Raw genomic sequence first — 23,084 nt, forward strand, 5'->3', positions numbered from 1 at the left:
ATTCGACTTCTGAGGACTGTAAAAGTACTTCATTGAAGTTAAGTGCACTTCAGCAGTTTTAGAAAACTTGTCATGGTGATGTAAATGAGCACAAAAGGTTAAGCAAACACAGACTAACCACTGAAATCTTGATTCATTTGAGGTCAATGTGGGTGACTCAAATTGATATAATTAAATTGAACTAACAAAAGTTCTTGTGATTATACTGTGAAACAGGAAATAGAGATTTCACTGAGAACACTGTTTTACTGTCTCAATTATATTTGGCATTTGTTCAGTACTCTTATTTCCTTCTTTCACTATTTTTACTAACAATTTGATGTCTTGAAAGTGATCTGCTTCAAACTTTGAAAATAGTTGCTACTTATTTACAGATGGCCAGCAGATTATACCACAAGGCATCAAAACATAATAGCATTCCCCTTTCATTCATACGGATCTTATCACTCCACAAGAAAATGAAGGCTTGATCAGTGCTTGGATAAGTAATGTAGAGTAATTTCAAATATTTACAATAGTGCAACACATTTACCCTGGGGGGGAAAGAAAATTCCAAAATGTTTCACAGAGGAAGGTTATATCAGATGACCAATAGGTGTAACAGAGTCTTGAGTAGTAACTACTTGCCTAAGATCAATCCTGTTCAATGTTTTTGTTATGTAAAATAATTACCTCTTAAACGAGCCAAATGTAGGTATCTGGTCCATAATTCTCTGAGCAATATTGGCGAACTCAACGAGTTGACAGTTCAAAGCAATAAGGCCTTGTAATGCAATTTTACTTGAAGAATGGTTTCAGCATGACCTCTTGTATAGAGGCAGACAGATGTTCTTCCTGTTTCACCCTTCCTTCTTCATAGCGGCACCTGAAGTCCTGAAAATTCTCTGTAGAGATTGGGGGAAAAATGTATCGGCCATATCATGAGACTTTAACGTGATCACTCCTTAGAATTATGGTCGAAGGTGATTGCACTCTGAGGATTTACCTCATCCGAGTACATATGGTCTACTCATTGCGTTCTGAAATTGATGAACAGAATTTATTTTTTGCAGTTATACTGGTGTGGAATGTAAAGACTCAAAGGTGGTGAAAACAGATTGTTGAACATTGTTGAACAGTAACTGGATCATTGTTTGAAGTGGAAACGTTTGTGGTGCTATAGGGAAGGAGCAGGGGAGTGGAACTAATTGGATAACTCTTTCACAGAGCTGACACTGGCATGACGGGCCAATTAGCCTCCTTTCATTCTGTATCATTCTATATGACACGTTGCTCACAGCTGGTTCAGGAGCAGGAGTGCAGGCTGTAAGCTTTGCTGGGGTCTTGTTTTTGTAAAGTGCTGGAGCATTTTAGCCATCTCTGTAATAAAGGAAGGAATGTGTTACATGACTGAGTATAGATATGATTGATAGGATTGCACATTTCAACAAATAAAAGGGGCTAATTACCAGGGTGTATAGATTTAAGGAGCAGAAGCTTCAGAGGGAAATTAAGGAGAAGGTTGTGGATACCTGGGACTCACTGCTTCAAAGGGTGATAGAAGTGAGAACCATCACAACATTGGTAAGTATTTAAATAAATATTTGAAACACCATACTATAAAAAGCTGTGGGCCAAATGCTAGGAAATAGGATCAGATGTTTGATGAACATGATGGACTGAAGAGCCCCTTTCTGTGATGTATACTCTGTAGTTATACTGTTAGTGCTACAAACTTGCCTGCTCTTAGAAGATGTAGACAGTCTGGTGTAGTTCTTCTTTGTTGCTGTACAGACTTGTAAGAAACCTTTTATTTAAAAAAGCTTTCGCTTCCAAAATGCTCATTGTTATTTATATATTTTGTACTCAACTTCCCAAACAAGATTTGTAATTTTTGTTGAACATATCACTGTTCTTTTTGTTGACAATATTTATTTTCTTCCACTCGTATTCATTGTAAAAGACCAGATAGGTATTGTAGGGCAAAAAGTATAACTTGTATTCTGTTTTTTTTCTCTCAATACACAAATTTTCCACAAGGTGACATGTGTCTTGTTTTATCATGCACGCCAGATATTACAGTCATACAGCAGCAGAACAAAAGCTTCAATTTCCATAATGATTACGACTGATCCCAGGTGAGGGTGTCCAATTTGTTATGATCCTAGTGGAGGGGGGAGAAACTATCTCTCCTTCTCCATGGAACCTTCTACTGTCACAACAAGGTTAACCTAAAACAAGTGATTCTTTTCCCTTGTGAATAACCTCTTTAAATCCAATGTAGTTATAATTTTAAAGGAACTAATGTCAAGAGTTAAAGGTTTAAACAACAGGGGAAGCTAATGGTTTCAAGTTGCTGCTATATGAGTGGTTTAGCCATGAACAGGTTGCTACGGTCAACCAAAATTACTTTCTGCCTGAACCCAATTGAATATTGTGGCCTATGAATTGCCTGTTAGTGTCAGAGCTGTAGGCCATGCATCCCCCAAAACTGCATAGCTCTTCGATTATTGACAACAAGCAAAGTACGACCATACTCCTTGTGCTTGTGAAACTCACAAATGCAGTATCCGACATTAGATGTGACTCTGCAAATGGACAACATTTGCTGAATAAAACTGAGGATGTGAAGAGATACATTAACAACCAATTTAAGTTACTAATTGTGTTCCCAGTGTGGTACACTTGCTTGTACTGGAAGATACAAATGTTGATGCAGACAGTGCTTTTGCAGTCAGAAAGAAAATGGACATGCACTATACCTGTTTAAACAAAATCCAGAGGAACCTTGATTATTCAGCATTTGATTAACCGAATTTCAGATTATCCAAACAAGATCGCAAGGTCCCGATGTGTGGCTAATTATGTTATCTGGCATCGATTATCCAGCATTCGATTAACCAAATGAAATACTTCCTCCCGTGTCCTTCGGATAATCGCAGTTCCTCTGTAAATTTCAGCCATTTATTTCGCAGTATGAAAACCTGACCAGAGTCAAGTCAATCTGCCTGGTTTAAAATTTAAACAAAACTTAATAGTTGACTGTCAATCAACATTAATCAGTGCATTCTCTATGGCAATGCCTCTACCAATCAGTGTCCACTCCCCACCAGTCAGCTCTCCAGTGCAGTAAAAATGTTGTTTTTCTCCTTCATGAATTACTATTCTTGTGATTGACCTGATGAAAGTGAGATGAAAAGCTTTGACAGAATGTTTTATTTTTCAGTAATAATTAAGATTTAATCTCATCATAAACTAGGTGTCCCAAAAAATACCTCAAAGTAAGGAATTTCCAGGTTAGATGGTGCTTATCTTGGGTTGCTGAAAGAACATGAGGGAGGACTTAACGACAATCAAACAGTGAAAATAAACATTCATTGGCATCTATAGATTCAACAGTCTTAGCTTATTTGTGTTGACATTAATGGAATTGCATAGCTGTTGCTTGTTTGTACAACTACCTAGTAAATATAGCCAATGACAATTCGAAATGAGGAAGTTCTTCTTGAGCTTTGGAAAGTCATGTACCGTATTGCACCTAGAATTCCAAAAAGTATTTGAAAAGAAAAACCATACATTGTCTGCTGGTAACACCTCTGAGGGAATGCTGCAGTGTCCACCATGCCATACTTCAGATGAGAAATTAAACTGAGGCTCAGCCTGGCATCTCAGTTGTAAGGAAAGGATCCCATGCATCTATTTCAAAGTGAGCAGCGCAGTTTATCCTGAATAAACAGCAGAACAAAATATTATCACATTACTTTTCCTGTGGAAGCATGCTGTGTGCAAGTTAACTGCTGTTTCCTATATCATCAGAGTGATTACGTTAAAGATAATCCATTGGCTGCAAAGTAGTTTGGATACCATGTGGCCATGTAAAGAGCTATAGAAATGCAAGATGGGTTCATGGAAAAGATATGAAACTGACTGAAGACGTGAAACTAATGAGTACTATTAAAAAAGGCAGTGTTGAGCTGGTGCTGAGAGTTGCCTCAGGCCTCAGTGTTGGCGAGGGACCATTTATAATCCATATAAAAGCCCTGAAGAGACAACCTCAACGCACAGCGGACAAAATTGCTAAACTAGGCAAGGCAATTGAATTTATGCATGCAAGCCAAAATTATGAATGATTTGGGCAAATCAATTATATGGGAAGAACAGTGGCAGATTAAAGATGATGCAGGCAACTGTAATATATCTCATATAGGAAGAGAAGGTAACTCCAAATGTCACGAAATGTGTTGAAGTAGTGAATAATTAAAATGGAAGAGTAATCATAGACTTAACTCTAAACATGTCTATCCAATGCAGGTCAGTAACTGACTAAGTCAATAAGGTGTTAATGAAATATTAATAAAATAATACATTTAGTCAGCATTGCATCCTTTAGACCCTAGATGATGAATAGATCCAAAATTGAAATGGGGTGATGGGAACTAACGTTAAATTAATCCAATTTACATTAATTAAGTGCCTACCGTACATAATTATCAGACTATATTGTTATTAAATAACTTCAAATCAAGCTAATACAAATGCCTATTAATACCAGACTCCACAGTGATTCTGTTACTTTCATGCATAAATTACTGTTAATTAATAAAAGTGATTTCAGTGGCAGCACGTGCAATGTGTCAAAACGATGGATTGTGAGAGTTTGTGAACAGTGATACTGTTCTGCATTTGCACATTAGCAGGCAAAATTTCTCATCAAATCAAAAAAAAAAATCAAACTATGGAATAAAGATGAATGGTAGCCCAGAAGTATTGGGCAAGATTTAAAAGCCAGCAAAACATGACCAAAATAATAATAAAGAGGAAGAATATAAACTTTTAGGATAACGTAGCATCTCATGTAAAACAGACAGCAAGAGCATATTTAAATGTATAAAAAAGGACGAGAAGCCGAAGTGAATATACACCTCTCAGAGAATGGGGCAAGGGAAATAATAATGGAGAAACAAGGAATGGCAGAGGAGTTGAATACTTTGTATCAGTCTTCACGGTAGAAGATATGGACAGCATTTCAAATACACTAAATAATTAAGGGAAAATGGAAAGGAAGAAATAAAAACAGTAACTATCATTACAGGGAAAAAAATACCAGGGGAACTAATGGGGCTAAAAGCCAAAAAGTCCCATGAACCCAATGGGTTGCATCCTTCAATATTAAAGGAAGCAGCTATAGAGAATGTGGATGCACTGGTGGCAATCTTCCAACGATCCTTAGATTCTGTAAAAGTCATGGAAGATTGATAAACTGCCAATGTGACATTCTCATTCCAAAAGAGATGGAGATAAAAAATAAGGTAACTATAAGCCAGTTAGCTTATCATCTGTTGGGAAAATGTTTGCGTCCATAATAAAAGATGTAATAGAGTAATTCAAAATACAACTATAACAAAACAGAGTCAGTGTGGCTTTGTGAAGGGAAAATCATGCCTATAACACCTATTTATACAAAAAATTAATTGGAAAAATAAATTGTGCAAAAAGAGAAGGAGGGAACAAGTCCAAGTAACTGTGCATCAGTTAGCTTAAGAAACCTCTCCTCAAAGAGGTTTATAACTCTAAATATAACAAAGAGCAGTCGCATTGTTGTAAAAAGTGATGCCATATTTTACCACCCTGAATTAATTTTTTGAGAGCTAATAATGAGAGTAAACAAAGATAACATAGCAGATATAATGTATTTAGATTTCCATAAGGTCTTCTAAAAATATTACACAAACGATTCATATCTAATGGAGACAAAGGGTGGGTAAATAACAGACAGCAATCTTGATATCAAACAGAAACCAGATAGTGGGGATTAAGAATGGCTATTCAGACTTGTAAAGATGGGAATTCATAGAGTTGAACAGCATGGAAACAGACCCTTAAGTGCAACTTGTCCATGCTGACCAGATATCCTAAATGAATCTAGTCTTATTTGTCAGCATTTGGTCCATATCCCTCTCAAGCCTTCTTATTCATGTACCCATCCAGATGCCTTTTAAATGTTGTAATTGTACCAGCCTCCACCACTTCCTCTGGCAGCTTGTTCCATACATGTACCACCCTCTGCATGAAAATATTGCCTCTCACTTCCCTTTTAAATCTTTCCTCTCTCACTTAAAACCTATGCCCTCTAGTTTTGGACTCCCCTACCCTAGGACAAAGACATTGGCTATTCACTCCATCCATCTCCCTCATGATTTTATGAACTTCTATAAAGTCACTCTTCAGCTTCTGAGGGAAAATAGCCCAGCCTGTTCAGCCTCTGCCTATGTCTAAAATGCTCTATCCCTGGCAACATTCTTGTAAATCCTTTCTACACCCTTTCAAGTTTAACAACATCTTTGCTACAGCAGGGAAATCAGAATTGAGTGGAATATTCCAAAAGTGCCTGACCAATGTCCTGTGTAGCCACAACATGACTTCCCAACTCCTATATTCAGTGCACTGACCAATAAAGGCAAGTGTACCAAATGCTGCCTTCACTACCCTGTCTATCAGTGACTCCACCTTCAAGGAACTATGAACCTGTCTCCCAAGGACACTTTGTTTGGCAACACTTCCCAGGACCTAACCAAAGAGTGTATAAGTCCTTCCCTGATTTGCCTTCCCAAAATTCAACACCTCATATTTATCACGGTGGCTCAGTGGTTAGCACTGCTGCCTCACAGCGCCAGGGACCCAGGTTCAATTCCAGCCTCGGGCGACTGTCTGTGTGGAGTTTGCGCATTCTCCCTGTGTCTGCGTGGGTTTCCTCCGGGTGTTTCGGTTTCCTCCCACAATCCAAAGATGTGCAGGTTAGTTGAATTGGCCATGCTAAAATGCCCATAGTGTTAAATGCATTAGTCAGAGGGAATTAGGTCTGAGTGGGTTACTCTTTGGAGGGTCGGTGTGGACCTTGTTGGGCCGAAGGGCTTGTTTCCACATTGTAGGGAATCTAATCAAAATTTACTATGCCTTGGCCTATCGGCCCATCTGATTAAGGTACTGTTATACTCTGAGATAACCTTCCTCACTGTCCACTATACCACCGATTTTGGTGTCATCTGCAAACTAACTACCCATCCCAGTGATGGATACTGATCCCATCAATGTACACACTTTATCTTTGTGCTTTGAACTGTGGAATTGAAGGTGAAATTTCATTAAAAGTGCAGGTTAATTAATATTGGGGAAGAATGCAGGAAGATTTTTAACAGCACTTGCAGAATGATGGTGCAACTGATAAATGAGCTTCAAAATAAGCAAGGGTGTTAGATGCATTTTGTTAGGAAGAATAAAGAGATCGCATACTGCTTAGATAATAAGATTCGAAGTGAGTGCAACACAAATTCCCAGCTCGGCGAACAGAACCATCACAACAACGAGCACCCGAGCTACAAATCTTCTCACAAACTTTGAAGTGTAAACGAATTTATAGGTACCAGTATAATCATTAAAAGCAGTCATGGTGGTTAGTAAGGACATAAAAATAAACAAGCTCTGAGGTTCATTTCTAAATGGACAAAATTGAGAAACAGAGAAGTGATGTCAAATGCAGTTCAGACTTTGGTTTGTTTGGAGTATTGTGTACAATTCTGGTATCAATACTATGAAAACAAAATCAAAGCATTAGAGAAGAGGAAAAGGGATTCTTGGAGATGATATCAGATCTTAGAGAATGCACTTATCAAGAAGTGGTGAAAACAATTGTTCTTTTCTTCAGAGAAGGTAAGGCTGTGAGTTGTCCTGATAGAACTCCTTAATAAATGGCTTGATAGCATATCTATAAAAAACTGTTTTTGCTTGTCAGAGTATCTAAAACTAGGGTTTCTAAATATACCTAGTGACTACATAAAGGAGAAAGGAATAGATAGTAGGAGCGAGTTTTGAGAAGATTTGTAGCTCAGGTTGAGGTTCTGGATGTAGGTTTCCTGACTGAGCAACCTTCCCTCTCAGCGAGCAAACCTACATCCATAGTTAGAAGGATATGTGTATTAGTAGCTAGGCCAGTATTTGTTGCCCATCTCTAATTCCTTTTGAGCAGGTGATGGTGAGCTGTCTCGTGAATAGCTTCGGTCTTTGTGCTATAGTAACAACCACAATGTAGGGGCTTGATAAGTTCACAGAGAGAGACTGTGAACTGGGGAGTTGATAAGTTCACAGAGAGAGACTGGGGAGTATAATTGCTGACTTAGACCAGTTGTGCTAAATGGTCAACTTCTGTGCTACTGTGTGATCTGATCCACATAGTTAACGCAGTTAAATATAGATCAGCAGTACCTCATACAGTAGCTTTGTCAAATCACATGGTGATTACTTTATTATTGAGAAACAAGGGAGACATTCATCCACTGGGCGCACTACAGAGAAGAACCTTCCGCTTAATTCCGGGTGTTGACATTGTAAGAAAAGATTGGAGAAACCTGGCCTTTTCGGCCTGGACAGGAGCCATCTGATAATTGACCTTCCAAAGTTCTACCAGATACTTGACAAAATGGAAAAGATAACGTACACTAAATTTCAAAACAGGATAAATGAATACAAGTTCAAACTAGTACAACAATTAAATAATTCTTCATTTCACAAATATAGACATTTGGAAAAGTTTTTTTTTGATAGAACAATGGAGGCATCAAACCCATAATCAATTGGGAAACATTTGGGTGCTGCATTTGAGAAAGACTAGAAGTGTATCTAAATGGTTGAATGACCTTCTTTTATTATCATGTTGTGAAATTTTTTGCAGTAATTTGTAATGGTAAATAACCAATTTTTTTTTTCCTTATTTGTCCATTACAAAATGGTTTCTCTTTGTGAGCAAAGAAGAAATTTGCAGCGAAAATAGTATTTGAGCGATGTGGTCAGTTCTGTGATACTGGTTTGTTTTTGATTAACAGCTGAGAAAATATTTGGTTTGTTACTCATCCACGCTTTTTGATTTGTTCACGTTTAATCAGTTAGATGTTTGATAAATGAACAGACTAGTACTTATTTCAAGATAACTTTTATTTTCTATCCTGTAGATAAGGGGGATTTTGAAGTGTGACAGTCAAGGGTGTCACTTTTGAGGTGCGATGCTTTTGAAATGAATGATGGATGATTCAACACTAATTAAATGGATCTGCAGGAATCCAGGGTTAATTACATATCATAAATAGTGTCGACCCTTGAGACTTAACAGGCTGTTCAAATCTGTTGTGAACTAACTAACTGCACTGCATCTGGTAAATCCAGGAACATCTACAGAATTTCTAATAATCAGAGATTAGAAAGTCTTATAAATTTTATTAAATTAAATGTGGGTGATGTGGGATAATCTTGATGACATGAAGACGGCAGACTTATTAAATGTGCACTTTGCATTCATTTACATAGCAGAGAAAGGGAGTAAAACACCAATGACACAAGAGAACCTAAAAGTAAATTGAGGGAAGGAGTTGAGTAGATTTAATATGATTCTTTTTTAAAATGCTAATAGGCAACTGACTGCATGCAAGATAGGTCTTCATGATATTTCTGATACTTTTATACTTCAGCATGGAACCTAATAGTGAAGAAAATTACAATTGTGATGATCATAATTTTCCATAATGGTGGTTTAATATCAATTGTGGGAAAGTTACCAGAATATATTACTAGGTGTAATAATAACTGACATTGATTTGTAAATGTTAGCTTATGCATGATAAATCTCGCTGATTTTTTTTTGAAGTGGTCACTAAAATGGTGCATTGAGGAATGTCAGTAGGAGTTGTCTTTATGGCCTTCCAGAGGATGCTCAATAAGATGCAATGGTTATTAGCAAAAATAAAGGCTTTTGGGATTGGTGGTAGTTGCAAGATTGTATTGCAATTAAGAGGTTTATAAGTCATTATGTTTTGGGACTGCTTCTTTCTGGTAAATTGAAAGGTCATGTGACTTCTGAAAGCTAGCTGACGGCAAATCTGAATAATTTAATTGTTAAAGATTATAGGGTGTTCAAATTGTTTTACTAGGAAGAAGGTGCACAGCATTTATTTATGAATATAATAGTGACTGCCAATGTGCCAGCAATGGACAGACTGAGAGCCTACAAAGTTTCAATAATCTTTTAAAATATTGTGCTGTAAACAGTTGGGCATTAATCTGTACACTTACTGCTGTGGTAAAAGAGAGTTGGAATCTTGAGGATAATTAGTATTTCTACATGATGACGATCCCATTGATTCATGTTTCCTTAGAGATGGGCTTTGAAAACAGAATTGATTCTAATATAACCTGACAGAGAGAGCAGGTAGTTGCTGAAAGTCTCTATGGTTCACTATGCAGGAATGCATTAGAAGCTAATGTTCAGATTGAAAGAACTGAATTCACAAAGAGTTAATATGAAGCTGGAAAATTCACTTGGTTGTGATAAAGGAAAAATCTTAAGGAGTAAAACTTCACTCTAAAGGGCAGTTTTGAGATCAAATGTTTTAGGTGAAGAAACAAAAAGAATAGAAGAAAATGCAAAGGAGCTCAGAGTCACTTCCGATTGGTTCTGGGACAATCAAATGTCTGCTTAAAGGATAGTACAAAATATATCTGAGAAGGATGATTTTTGTTTGTAGTGATAGAAGAAAGGAGAATGTTCTGTTTTAAAATATAAAGTTATGTTGACCAAGGACCATGCAAAGACAGTATTTTGTGAATATTGCTTTTAGTCTTTTACATAGAACATAGAATGTTACAGCTCAGTAATCAGCACAGGCCCTTTACGTTGCGCTAACCTGTGAAATTAATCTGATACCCATCTAACCTACACCATTCCATTATTATCCATATGTATGTCCAATGCCCATTTAAATGTCCTTAACATCAGTGAGTTTACTACTGTTGCAGGCAGGTCGTTCTACGCCCTTACTACTCTCCAAGTAAAGAAACTACCCTGAGATCTGTCCTAAATCTATTACCCCTCAATTTAAAGCTATGCCCCCTCATGTTAGCCTTCACCATCCGAAGAAAATTGCTTTCACTGTCTATCCTGTCTAACCTTCTGATTATCTTATACGCCTTGATTAAGTCACTTCTCAACCTTCTTCTCTCCCATGAAAGCAGCCTCAGTTCCCTTACCATTGTAGTAAATCTGCTCTGAACCCTTTCCAAAGCTTCCACATCCTTCCTATAATGCGGTGACCAGAACTGTATGCAATGCTCCAGGTGCAGCCTTACCTGTGTCTTGTACAGCTGAAGCATGATGTCATGGCTCCAAAACTCAATCCCCCTACCAATAAACGCCAACACACCATATGTCGTCTTAACATCCCTATCAACCTGGTTGGCAACTTACATGGATTTATGCACCCAGATACCGAGATCTCTGTTCATCTACACTGCCAATAATTTTATCATTAGCCCAGTACTCTGCATTCCTGTTTCTTGGTCCGAAGTGAACTACCTCACACTTTTCCACATTAAACTCCATTTGCCACTTCTCAACCCAGCTCTGTATCTTATGTATATCCCTCTGTAACCCACAAAATCCTTCAGCACTATCCGCAACTCTGCCTACCTCATCCACAAATTTACTAACCCATCCTTCTACGCCCATATCCAGATCATTATAAAAATGACAAACAGATCCTTGCAGCACACCACTGGTAACTGAGCTCCAGGATGAACATTTCCCATCAGCCACCACCCTGTGTCTTATTTCAGCTGGCCAATGTCTGATCCAAACCCGCTAAATCACCCTCAATCCCAAAACTCTGTATTTTGGGCACTAGCCTACTGTGTGGAATAATATCAAACATCTTACTGATGTCCATATACACGACATCAACCGCTTTACCTTTGTCCACCTGTTTGTCGCCTTCTCAAAGAACCTAATAAGGTTAGTTAGGCACGAACTATCCCTAATCAAATTATTCCTTTCCAGATGGTTATCCATCTAGTTTCCAGATCCTATCTAATATAACCTTTTCCAATACTTTACCCACAACCAAAGTAAGGCTCATTGGCCTATAATTACCAGGGTTATCCTGGCTCCCCTTCTTAAACAAAGGAACATTATTTGCTATCCTCCAGTCTTTTGTTTCAGTAAAAGACTTTAAAATGTGAAATCTTGATATTTTATTCTTTAAGCTATTAACTGGATGTTCACATTCCTTTCTTAAAAATGATCAGTCTCGGATTCCACAACAACTGTTAATTGATTGGGAGGTTTTGGGAAAAGAGATTATCCTCTCATTGGCAAGACAACTGGTATTCCGCAATGAAATAAAAACATAAGAACTAGGACCAGACATTGGCAATTCAGCCCCACATTTAGTATGATTATAGCTGATCTCATCTCGTCCATCTCCACTTTTATGCCTTCTGTCCATAACCTTTGAACCCATTACGAATTAAAAATTCATCTATTCCCTCATTGTCTTGGCTTCCACAACATTGTGTGGTAGTGAATTCCATAGATTCATGACCCTTTGATACAAATAATTCCTTTATGTCTCTGTTTTAAATTTGCTATGCCTTGTCCTAAAACTGTGAGTTTTGTGGACTGTCCAACAAGAGGAAACATTCTCTCTCCATCTATTTTTCAATTCCCTTTAGCACCTTATAAACCTTAATTAGATTTCCTGTCATTCTTCTCAGTATCTTAGTTTGATATCCATGCTTGTAAATGCCACTAACATACAAGGCACAATAAGCTGTATAGATGGGAGTAGAAAGGAACATAGAGGCAGAGGCAGATTAATTAAGTGAACAAAATTATGGCAAATGCAGATCATTGTTAGATTCAAAGAAAGGATAATATAAATATTTAATTGCAAGAATTATAAACTCTAGCAAAGGGATTTGGGTATCCAAGACAAACATACATACAAGCCTATGATATAACAGCAAAAGTAAAACATTTGTTTCCTTATACTTGTTTCACTGTTCAATAAGGTCATGACCAATCTATTTGTGTTTAATTTTCTACATTCCAACTTACCTATGATTTCTTGTCTAACAAGGAGCTATCCAGTTCTGTCTTAAAAATATTCAATGGCCCTTGTTTCTGAGGCAGCAAGTTCCAAGGTGTCACAACCTTCAAAAATATTTCATTTTTGTCCTAAATGGGCAACTCCTAATTTTAAAACAGTGTCCCCTAGTTCTCACCCACAAACATCCTTCTGTGTCCAACTTAGCTGGACCATTCACGATCTTATGCGTTTCTACCACGTCACCCTCTCGTACTTCTCAACCCTGGAGGAAACCAGCCCAAAGGCATTTCAAGGAAGCGTGCCAGCTTTTAACTCGGGAGATTGAATAAAAGGAAAAGAGGAGATGTTTTACTTTAACAGAGCATTAGTCAGATTTCACAAAAATATTTCATTTACTTCTGGTAGCACACCTTAGGGAAATATATTTTGTTTGTGACAGGAGTGCAGCACAGATTCAACAGAATGATACTGATGCCTGTGAGTTCACTTATAAGAGCATATTGCATAAACTTGGTTCTTATTCCTTTCTGATAAGAAAGTTCAGGCATTATTTGAATTGATACTTTCATGGCGATAATAGGATTTATATACAAAGACCCAGAATTTCAGCTTAACCTCCAGTTATGCAGTAGCACATGCTACAATATGGGTATTGGTAATAATTAGGCAAAGACCAGAGTTAGCTCAACTCAACTGTGTCTCCATGGTCAAATAGATTACTACCTTAACTCTTCCATTAAAGTAGCCACTTTGATCAATAATGTAAGTGCTGAGCACTTGGTTGAAAAGGCACCACATTTTCAAGTATACAGGTCAAACACTGGGGGAAAAGCATTTTCAAAGGATTAATTGTTGACATTATTTTCTTACATGGAGTTTAGTTTACTCTAGAAGCTGGAGAAATGAAAGTTGATCAAATTAAATCATTGATCAAGTGTTCTTCAGATAATCTTCTACACTGGAGCAAAAGTATTAAGTTTTTGTGTTCTTGTTCCCCTTTTCTCAGGTGACCATACGGGCGAGTGTCGAGCCCATGGCAATCTGGGATCGGCATTCTTCTCCAGCGGCAACTACCGAGAGGCCCTAAACAACCACCGTCTCCAGCTAGTGCTGGCCATGAAGCTAAAAGATCGTGAGGTGGGTATTTCACTTAATACTTTCATGCAAACAGGCACAGCATTAGATAAGTGCATATCATCAGAGCATGGAGGCAACAGGCAATGTAATGTTCTCTCAATCAGGAAGGTTCCTTTTTGACTATAGGCCTTGGATTTTTGTTGCCTAGTAGAGGTGCAGTTAGGAATGGCAGAAGCTGGCTTCACTTTTTTAATGCAGGACAAACACATTTCCATTGCCTTGCAGTGAAGACAATTTTTAAATGCCATTTTGGCAGTCTGGGAGGCCTTGGGTGCAAAACTCGTATGCTTGTCTTCTGAGGTTGGTTCTCTATTGTGAGGACTGCAGGAAAATTCTATTTCTGCCAGTGCAATATTTTTATATGTTTTGGAAGTCCTTAAAAATGCACTTCCTTGGAAAGTTTTCAACTCCTGTGGGAGGTTTGCTGGGAGGCAGAAACGTTCTGATAGGTAAACAGTAAATATTTTGACACCTTCAGATATCACTACTGGATGTTCTATTGTATGCTATTATATTTTTAATAGTGATTTATTATGGCAAAGTGTCCTGCAGAATTAAGTTGACATTAAGTAGTATTGTGTAACTGTCAAAGGCATTTGACTGTCCTTTTTGTCAAATTTTCATAATGCATTAAAATTTAAAAACTGAAGTCTTGCCAAACTGCTACCGTTATGTTTAGACTATGATACAACCTGGCTGACAATGTTAGATGTTTAAAGAATCTGCTTTTGAAAGTTGAAAAAATATCTGTGGACCTCCTCTTACCTCTATTTATTAACAGTTATGTGGAAATGGGACATTGTTCTGATGGTTTTGGGCCATATAACTAAAGGTTTTAATTGTGACAGCTGTAGCCATTTTTAATGTTTGGCTGGGTTTAAAAAGCTACACATGGCATCTACTCAACAGGTGCTATATTGATCCAAAAACAATTGAAAATTTAGGAATCTGATGTAACCTAATGCATTTGCAAATCTAACAGGTATTTAAAGCAATGTTATTTATTTCATTTGTCCAATATCTATAGCATTTTGCTTTTCTTATAAATTTGCTTTGTACCAAAATAGCTTTTTTTTTCCTTTCCAGTAGCAATGTGTTTGAATTCATGGTTTTATTAGATTATTAGAGATTTTTTCCAACAATTTTAAAATAATTCTGATGTTTATTGCATGGCTTCCAATGAGTATAGAAAATGCATATTGCAGATTGCAAGCAGAGTGTAGGGAATCAGAAGGGGACACAGGATGGCATGCAGTGGTAGATTGGAATGAAGTAGCATGTTAGATGGCAGGAGGTGTGAGGTTGAAGGTGAAGTTTAGGAGGCTTTTAAACACTGTTGGAGCACGATATTGGAGAACCAAGATGGACTGTCTAATTGTTTTGCCATGCACCCAGTGTCTTCATGCACACATTGGGAACCAGCAAAGTAGTCTGTGAGCATGCTGTGTGAAAAGAGAAAAAAACTGGGGCAGTATAACCCATGGGTTGGTGAGCATTTTAGAAGATACAAAATTGCGCTTTTCTGATTCTACCAAGTCCACACGGCAACTTGGACCACTGGCAGTTCCCCTCCAGCCATGCCATCAGAAAATTACTTTAAAAAGGTTTGTTTTAGAACATAAAAAGGTACAGCATGGAACAGGCCCTTCAGCCTACGATGTTGTGCTGAGAATTAATCCTAATGTAAAATAGAATAACCTAACCTACGCACCCCTCAATTCACTGCTGTCCATGTGCATGTCCAGCAGTCACTTAAATGTCCCTAATGGCTCTACTTCCACCACCACCATTGGCAACGCATTCCATGCATTCACAACTCTCTGCTTAAAGAACCTACCTCTGATGTCCCCTCTATAACTTTCTTCTAATATCTTAAAACTATGACTCCTTGTGCCAGTCAATCCTGCCCTGTGGAAAAGTCTCTGGCTATTGACTCTATCCATGCCTCTCGTTACCTTGTATACCTCAATTAGGTCACCTTTCTTCCTCCTCCTCTCCAGAGGGAAAAGTCTGAGCTTATTCAACCTTTCTTCATAAGGCAAGCCCTCCAGTCCAGGCAGCATCCTGGTAAACCTTCTTTGCACCCTCTCCAAAGCTTCTGTATATTTCCTATAGAAGGGCAACCAGAACTGGGCACAACATTCCAAGTGTGGTCTCACCAGGGACTTGTAGAGCAGTAGCAAAACCTCACGGCTCTTAAACTGAATCCCCCATTAACGAAAGCCAAAACACCATATGCTTTCTTAACAACCCTATCCACTTGGGTGGCAACTTTGAGGGATCTATGTACTTGAACACCAAGATCCCTCTGTTCCTCCACACTGCCAAGAATCTTGTCTTTAATTCTATATTCAGCATGCGAATTCGACCTTCCAAAATGCATCACTTCGCATTTATCCAGGTTGAATTCCATCTGCCATTTCTCAGCCCAGCTCTGCATCCTGTCTGTGTCGTGCTGCAGCCTGCAATAGCCCTTGATACTATCAACTGCACCTCCAACCTTTGTGTTATCTGCAAATTTACTAACCCATCCCTCAACCTCGTCATCCAAGTCATTTATAAAAACTACAAAGAGCAGAGGCCCAAGAACAGAACGCTGCAGGACACCACTCACCACTGACCTCCAAAGCAGAATACTTTCCATCTATAACCACTCTCTGCCTTCTGTCAGCCAACCAATTCTGAATCCAGATAGCCAAAACTCCCTGTATCCCATACTTCCTGACTTTATCAATGAGCCTACCATGAGGAACCTTATCAAATGGTTTTCTAGTTGCAAAGTGCACCATCCATTATTAGGATCTGATCAGTTCATGATAAAATATTACATCTCTGTGATAGTGTATGATATTTCCAAAGCTTGAGCAGTCTTCAACGTTGAGTATTCTTCTAATAATGCTGAAAATGTGTTGCTGGAAAAGCGCAGCAGGTCAGGCAGCATCCAAGGAACAGGAGAATCGACGTTTCGGGCATAAGCCCTTCTTCAGGCTTATGCCCGAAACGTCGATTCTCCTGTTCTTTGGATGCTGCCTGACCTGCTGTGCTTTTCCAGCAACACATTTTCAGCTCTGATCTCCAGCATCTGCAACCCTCACTTTCTCTCAAAGATTCTTCTAATAATACAGAGGCCACAAATCTGAAGTTGTGTTTGCTAGCATACGTTGTTTGGGCACTATGTGAGGGCCATTCATGGACAGAATGGTGTACAATGTGTAAGTGCACACTTCTGCCTTGAACTGAAGAGCATTTTGCTCACATCAAGGTTTCTACACAAACTAGTTGCTCCCAAACACATGTGTACCAATAAGCATTCTGCATGGAATGTAGCATGGGTGAGGAAGTGTACAGAACAGGACAATTTGTAAGAAGACCTGGGGCAAGGGTATGGCTGTCAGCTGGAGGATGTTTATTCCCAGTTAATTAGGGAGCAATACACCAGCCTAAACCTAGCAAGGAACAGTGGGTGCAATGTCTGCACTTCAGAAATGAAATCTTGTGACGTTTAAAACGGAGTGTCAGAACAGAGTACAGGTGGCATAGCAGGTGGCATTCTCCAGGCTAGTGTTGGATATACTTATAGCATCTCACAGTTTGATATCCACCCACCTATAATGGAGGTCACTGAAGCCTCTGTTCAAAGAGGCTAACTGCATTTCATTCTCTCTCACCATACATCAGCAAAGGGAATGATTTTTCTAGGAGATTTTCTGTAGTGTCATTAACTCTCCCCATGTTGATTTATGGGTGCCCTATGCCGTTCACTGAATTGAATGAGATTCCATTCCTTCTCTGCCTAGGTGGTATTTGACTATTGGCAGCCAATCATAGAGGTCAGGTCAGGCCAGGCATGCTTGAAGCTGTCCTGAAACTTTAATTCCACCGAATCTGCTGTAGCTGTTTGAGACAGCAAAGCAAAACATGGCTAGTAGGCAACAAGGCTTCCTGTTGATTACCTTGCTCATGACCCACTCGCACATAGATATCAGTGAAAGCCATTATACCAGACCAAATATGATAGACCAAACTATTGGGATACAAAAGAAAAATGCTTCTACTACCTGGAGCACTCTGAAGGATCTCTGTTTTAAATCACCTGAGCAAAAAATATGTGTCCACAGGTTGTTCCCACAGAACAAATCTTGGCTCAATATATCAATATATAAAAGAAAGTAGGCTACATAGTTATGCACCCTTTACGTCCTCAGAATCTCCAATCTTTTAACTTGGAGGCTAAAGTACTACTCCTGATGTCAGCTGATACCTTGATGCACTGCACTTAGACATCCCAGATTTCAAAAGGAACTAGAAATTCCTCTGATAGAAAAAGTAATGTGTGGCTCACAGTTTGAAGTTGTAATGATGAAGAAACTATCAACACACAATGGTTGCTCTGTGAAACTGCTGGTATCTGAACAAGCAGAGTTATACATGTAAATCCAGGTGTTGCGGTTCATGATTCCCCATTCCTCAATTTGTGCAGTTGAAATCCTTCCAAATTTCTTTGAAATCAATTTAATTGATGCAGTACTTTCACTTGCTACACTACTAGATTCACTGTAAAGCTATTGAAAAGGTGGCACCCTCTTGAATTATTTGCACCTAGAATTTTAATGTAATGTAAACTGAAAATTCTCCTGAAGAACCTCTCTAGCCCTGAAGAGTTGATTTTGAATTACACAACAATAAACCATGTGGAATACAACAGCTGAAGAAGGCACCTTCTCAAAGCCAATTAGTAATGGACAACAAATATGCTTACGTCCCATGACTGAATAAATTCAGTAATTATGAATAACACATGATTTGTTTCATTCTCTCTTGCCACACATCAGCAAATGGAGTGAGCACGTGCGTTTTCTGGAATAGCATACTTTTCTGTAATTTGCTGCTCAACAAAAAATGAATCATTTGTAGGAAAAGGCATGTTCTGATATTTTTTTTCCACCATCTGAATTTGTTAAAAAGTAATATGATAGCTTATGATAGAAACAAGAAACAAAAGCTGTCAGAAAAATATTGCTAAATAAATAACACATTGAGAGTTATAATAAGCACAAACTTGGCCAAACTTGGTTGAATCTAATATTTCTGGTGTATTAACTTGTTTATGCTACCTTTGGATTAATGCTACAGTAATAAGGGAGAAACCATTGAAACTCGGTTTCTACAGAAAAAAAGAGTTCTCTTTAGAATATCCTAATTGACACAATTAGCTGTAACAAGGATAACATTTTTGATTAGGTAACTCAGAATTTTAAATATGAACGCATTGGTGCACCGCACCACAAATTTGTGAGGTTTTTGAAGATGCACATCACCAGGACAGTAACAGTTTATCTGTTTTTAATGTCCATTATGAACGTTCAGTGAGATAACATGTTTCATACAATTGGTAATCAATGGGCCAGCCTGACTAAATGTGGAGGTGTAAGGTTCATTCTGTGTAGCTGCTTTCCATGAGTACAAATTGGATTTCACCTTGCAGTGATGTATAAGGTTGTAGTACATTAGATTCTGGTAAATTCATAATTGCTTCACAGAATTTTCTTCTTCTCACTTTATTTCCTGGCTGTCACTCCATTTTATGAAGTCCAGAAGGCCAATTGTATATTCCGAGTCATCTTTCACTGCTGGATTCACAAACTGTTAAAACAAAACCTGGCCATTAATTTATTTTTCCCCCTTACTTTTGACAGGCCAACTTGCTTAGATCTCAGCAAATGAGAATCCTTCAAGTGCGCACTATCATGGTTATTAATTACCATGCTACATTTCTATAATCATAAGACCAATGAAATACTAACACACTGTGCTATGATGTTGCACACTATCTAGTAGATTTATACATCTAAAATTCATGTGACATTAGCATTCTTGTTACAAATATTATTTACATATGGGACATTTATGTTTGAGTGGCACCATGATAGCTAACGGAATTTAAACTCATTTAATTTTTTTAAAAACTGGGACTGAAAGGAAGTCTCAGCAAGAGTGACCTTGAAACTATCATTGATTTTTGTACGAAAATATCTGGTTCACTAATCATCTTTAGGGAAGGAAATTTGCTGGCCTTACCTGGTCTCGTCTCCATGTGGCTCCAATTTCACAGCAATGTAGTTTACTTTTAATTGCTTCTGAAATATCTCAGCGAGCTGTTCGGTTCAAGAACAATTAGGAATGGACAATAAATGACTTTGCTGGTAATCCCATCAAAGAACAACAAAGTCCAATTTTTGACCAACTAGGCTTCATGTGGCTGTTGACAGGATTTGACTTTGATGAGTAGAGATGGTCTTTCTGCCTCTCTTAGGCAGCATCATTACAATGTGCAAGACTGACCTATGAAATGGTGACTCTGGTACAACAAGAAGTAAACCTGGACAGAATTCAATTCTGAGGAAATTAGATATACACATTATTACAGAAAATATAAAACTGCAAAACAATGAATTTTGTACCACAGTCTTTAGTGCTTTAAGTTGGAGGGTATGTTTTGTCTCCCATGTGAATTAGAGCAACTGCAGGAAATTAATGTAGACTTCCTGATGACATCATCTGTGCACCAAACTTCCTTGAAAATACACTGTCAAATGCCAGGCTATTATTGTTGGAATCTGTCCTTAGCTGCTAGTGAAGTTGGTTTATGTTGGATAATACATAAGGATGCAAATTCACATTTTGGGTTGAACCTAATACTCCCTGGTGATGAGGTAATACATTTGTAGGTTTTTCCTGAATAGGATTCTCTTTATTTGGAGCAATATTAAAACTCACATAGGGAGTATTTGGTTTGTATCACTTGAAGCTAATTACGACACCAGGTTCAGTGATCATATTATTGTAAGAAGGACAGGGTTGTATCTCAGATTGTTCTAAGTGCCAGTAGAAGAACATTTTGCTCAACTCACAGCTGTTGATTATCAGGTCAGGAAGTGATATTATAGCTGTATATACATTGTAGCTGATAATGCTTATTCAGGAACTGTGACATTTTAGGAAGGTCTCAATGAAGTACACTAGAACTGTAATGGAAGGTGTTTGCATTGGTGTAGCAACTGAATTTTCACAGTAAGTGTAAATGTGTGGGGACCACTGACCTTGCAAAATACACCAAGACTGATCTGGGTGTACAGCAGTGTTGATTGCATCGTGTTGCATTAATGTTATACCACAGTTCAGAAAAAGAGTTGTATTCACCTTTTACTCTGGCATTCTTCTTGAGAAACTGGTGAATTACTGATGATCCTTCCCTAAATCATCTGGCCCTTAAGTTCCATGACATTGACTGAAAAATGGGAATCCTGAGCTATTTTAGAGTTCTTTCCTGTTGCTAAAGAGAACTATTATTTGGCTAGCATTTCATTCTAAAACATAAAGTTTGAAAATTACTCTGCTGTAGAGCAACGTAAAATTGACATTTACAAAGTTGCTTTTTCTTGCTTCAGCACCAATATGTTTGGAGGTTGGGGAATATAACAACTTCTCTGCCCCAACATGCACTGCAATTATAACTTCCGTGGAAGATGGCATAAGGCAGCTGCCCATCAGACTAATGTACTCCTTTACTGTGGGAAATTAATGCTCACTCATTATTATGCTGCCATTTAAGGCCAAGCAGCTGACCCATGAAATTTTCCTGGGCGTATGAGAACTCACCCCACCCCCACCCCCTCCACCCCACCCCAAGTGAAATTCCTTGTCTTCAGGAGGAAGCCCCTTCCCAAGTTATCATCCACTAATGGCCACTCAAGCCTCGACGCTTGAAACTTTGCTAACTCCCAAGCACTTGGGATGTTCTGATCCATCGCACTTTCCACTTTATTACCAGTGCACAATACTAGCAGTGGCCATTCTCAACTCACGCTGCTACTGGTACACGGTACAGTGCCAGTCTCTGATTAGTCAGCAGCCCTCTCCTCCTGTTGTTGACGTGCAGCAGTCCAGCCTCCAGCCTATTAAATGGCTGTGGAGCAGCCAATCCTCATCTGTGCAGGTCTCACATACATTTTAGCTCTTCTAGAGGCCATGTGACATATATGCTAGCTCATTGTCACTGTTGGAACATAGGAAATATGGCACCTACTTGTATGCAAGAAACTTCCACAAACATCAGTGTGGTAATGCTAATGTTTTTTGTGATGTGAATTAAAGGATAAATATTGGTTAAGGCACTGCGTTAAGTTCTCCGGTTCTTTTTTGAAGTCGTGCCATGGGATCTGTTATGACCATCTCAAAGAAGAGATAGAGGATCAGCTTAACTTCTGGTTGTGAAGACAGCACCTCCAACATTGCATCACTCCCTCAGTACTGCACTGGAACGTCAGCCTAAATGTTTGCACTCACTTCTATGAAATGGAATTTGAATCTACACCCTCCTTATTCAGGAACAAGAATACTACCATCTGAGCCATGGTTGACATGGTGATAGGGTGTTAAATTGCACAAACAAAATACTCAGTTTAACTGCTAGAGAAATACAATACAAAAGCAGGTCAGTAATGTTAAACTCATGCCAAGCCTTGGATACACAATACTTGGAGTTCTGTGAGCAGATCTAGGTTCCAGATTACAGGAAAAATGTTGAACTACTGGGAAAAATGCGGGAAGATTTACAAGATGTAATAGAATTGACAACATGTAACTAGAAAAGAAAAAATTGAGGAGGTTAGGAATCTTGGCTTTGGAAAAAGATTAAGAGGTGATATGGCACAGAACTTAAAAGTTTTGCAGTGGATCAATAGGGTGGATATTGGAGACATGTGTTCTACATGTGGATGAATGAAACTACCAAAGCCTCTGGTGGATTAGATAAAGAATTTATAAGGAATTTATTTATATAGGCATAAGATAGTGAGATTTCCTGTGCATTGAGTGGTTGTAGCACATTACATTAATGTTTAAGATGATGCTTGACAGGGGAGTCAGACAGAAATATCAGTCTATGGGGGTAGGTGAGAAGAGGTACATCATAGTGAAGGAAGCTAGGATCTACTTGAACTCGCACTAATGCTGTCTCCAGGCTGGGTTTTTCTAATCGAC

The 23,084-nt window shown here is 38.4% G+C and overlaps 1 protein-coding gene across 5 annotated transcripts in view; it reads left to right on the plus strand.

The window, feature by feature from the left end:
- ttc28 (tetratricopeptide repeat domain 28) overlaps positions 1-23,084 on the plus strand; it is a 745,244-nt gene that overhangs the window by 450,371 nt on the left and 271,789 nt on the right. For all 5 annotated transcript variants that reach the window (XM_043715612.1, XM_043715614.1, XM_043715613.1 and 2 more), the window contains one exon: positions 13,912-14,042. In XM_043715612.1, coding sequence (XP_043571547.1) covers positions 13,912-14,042 — 131 coding nt within the window. The remainder of the gene's footprint in view (positions 1-13,911; positions 14,043-23,084) is intronic.

This window comes from Chiloscyllium plagiosum, chromosome 25 (assembly GCF_004010195.1).
Source record: "Chiloscyllium plagiosum isolate BGI_BamShark_2017 chromosome 25, ASM401019v2, whole genome shotgun sequence".
In the NCBI taxonomy this organism is placed as follows: domain Eukaryota; kingdom Metazoa; phylum Chordata; class Chondrichthyes; order Orectolobiformes; family Hemiscylliidae; genus Chiloscyllium; species Chiloscyllium plagiosum.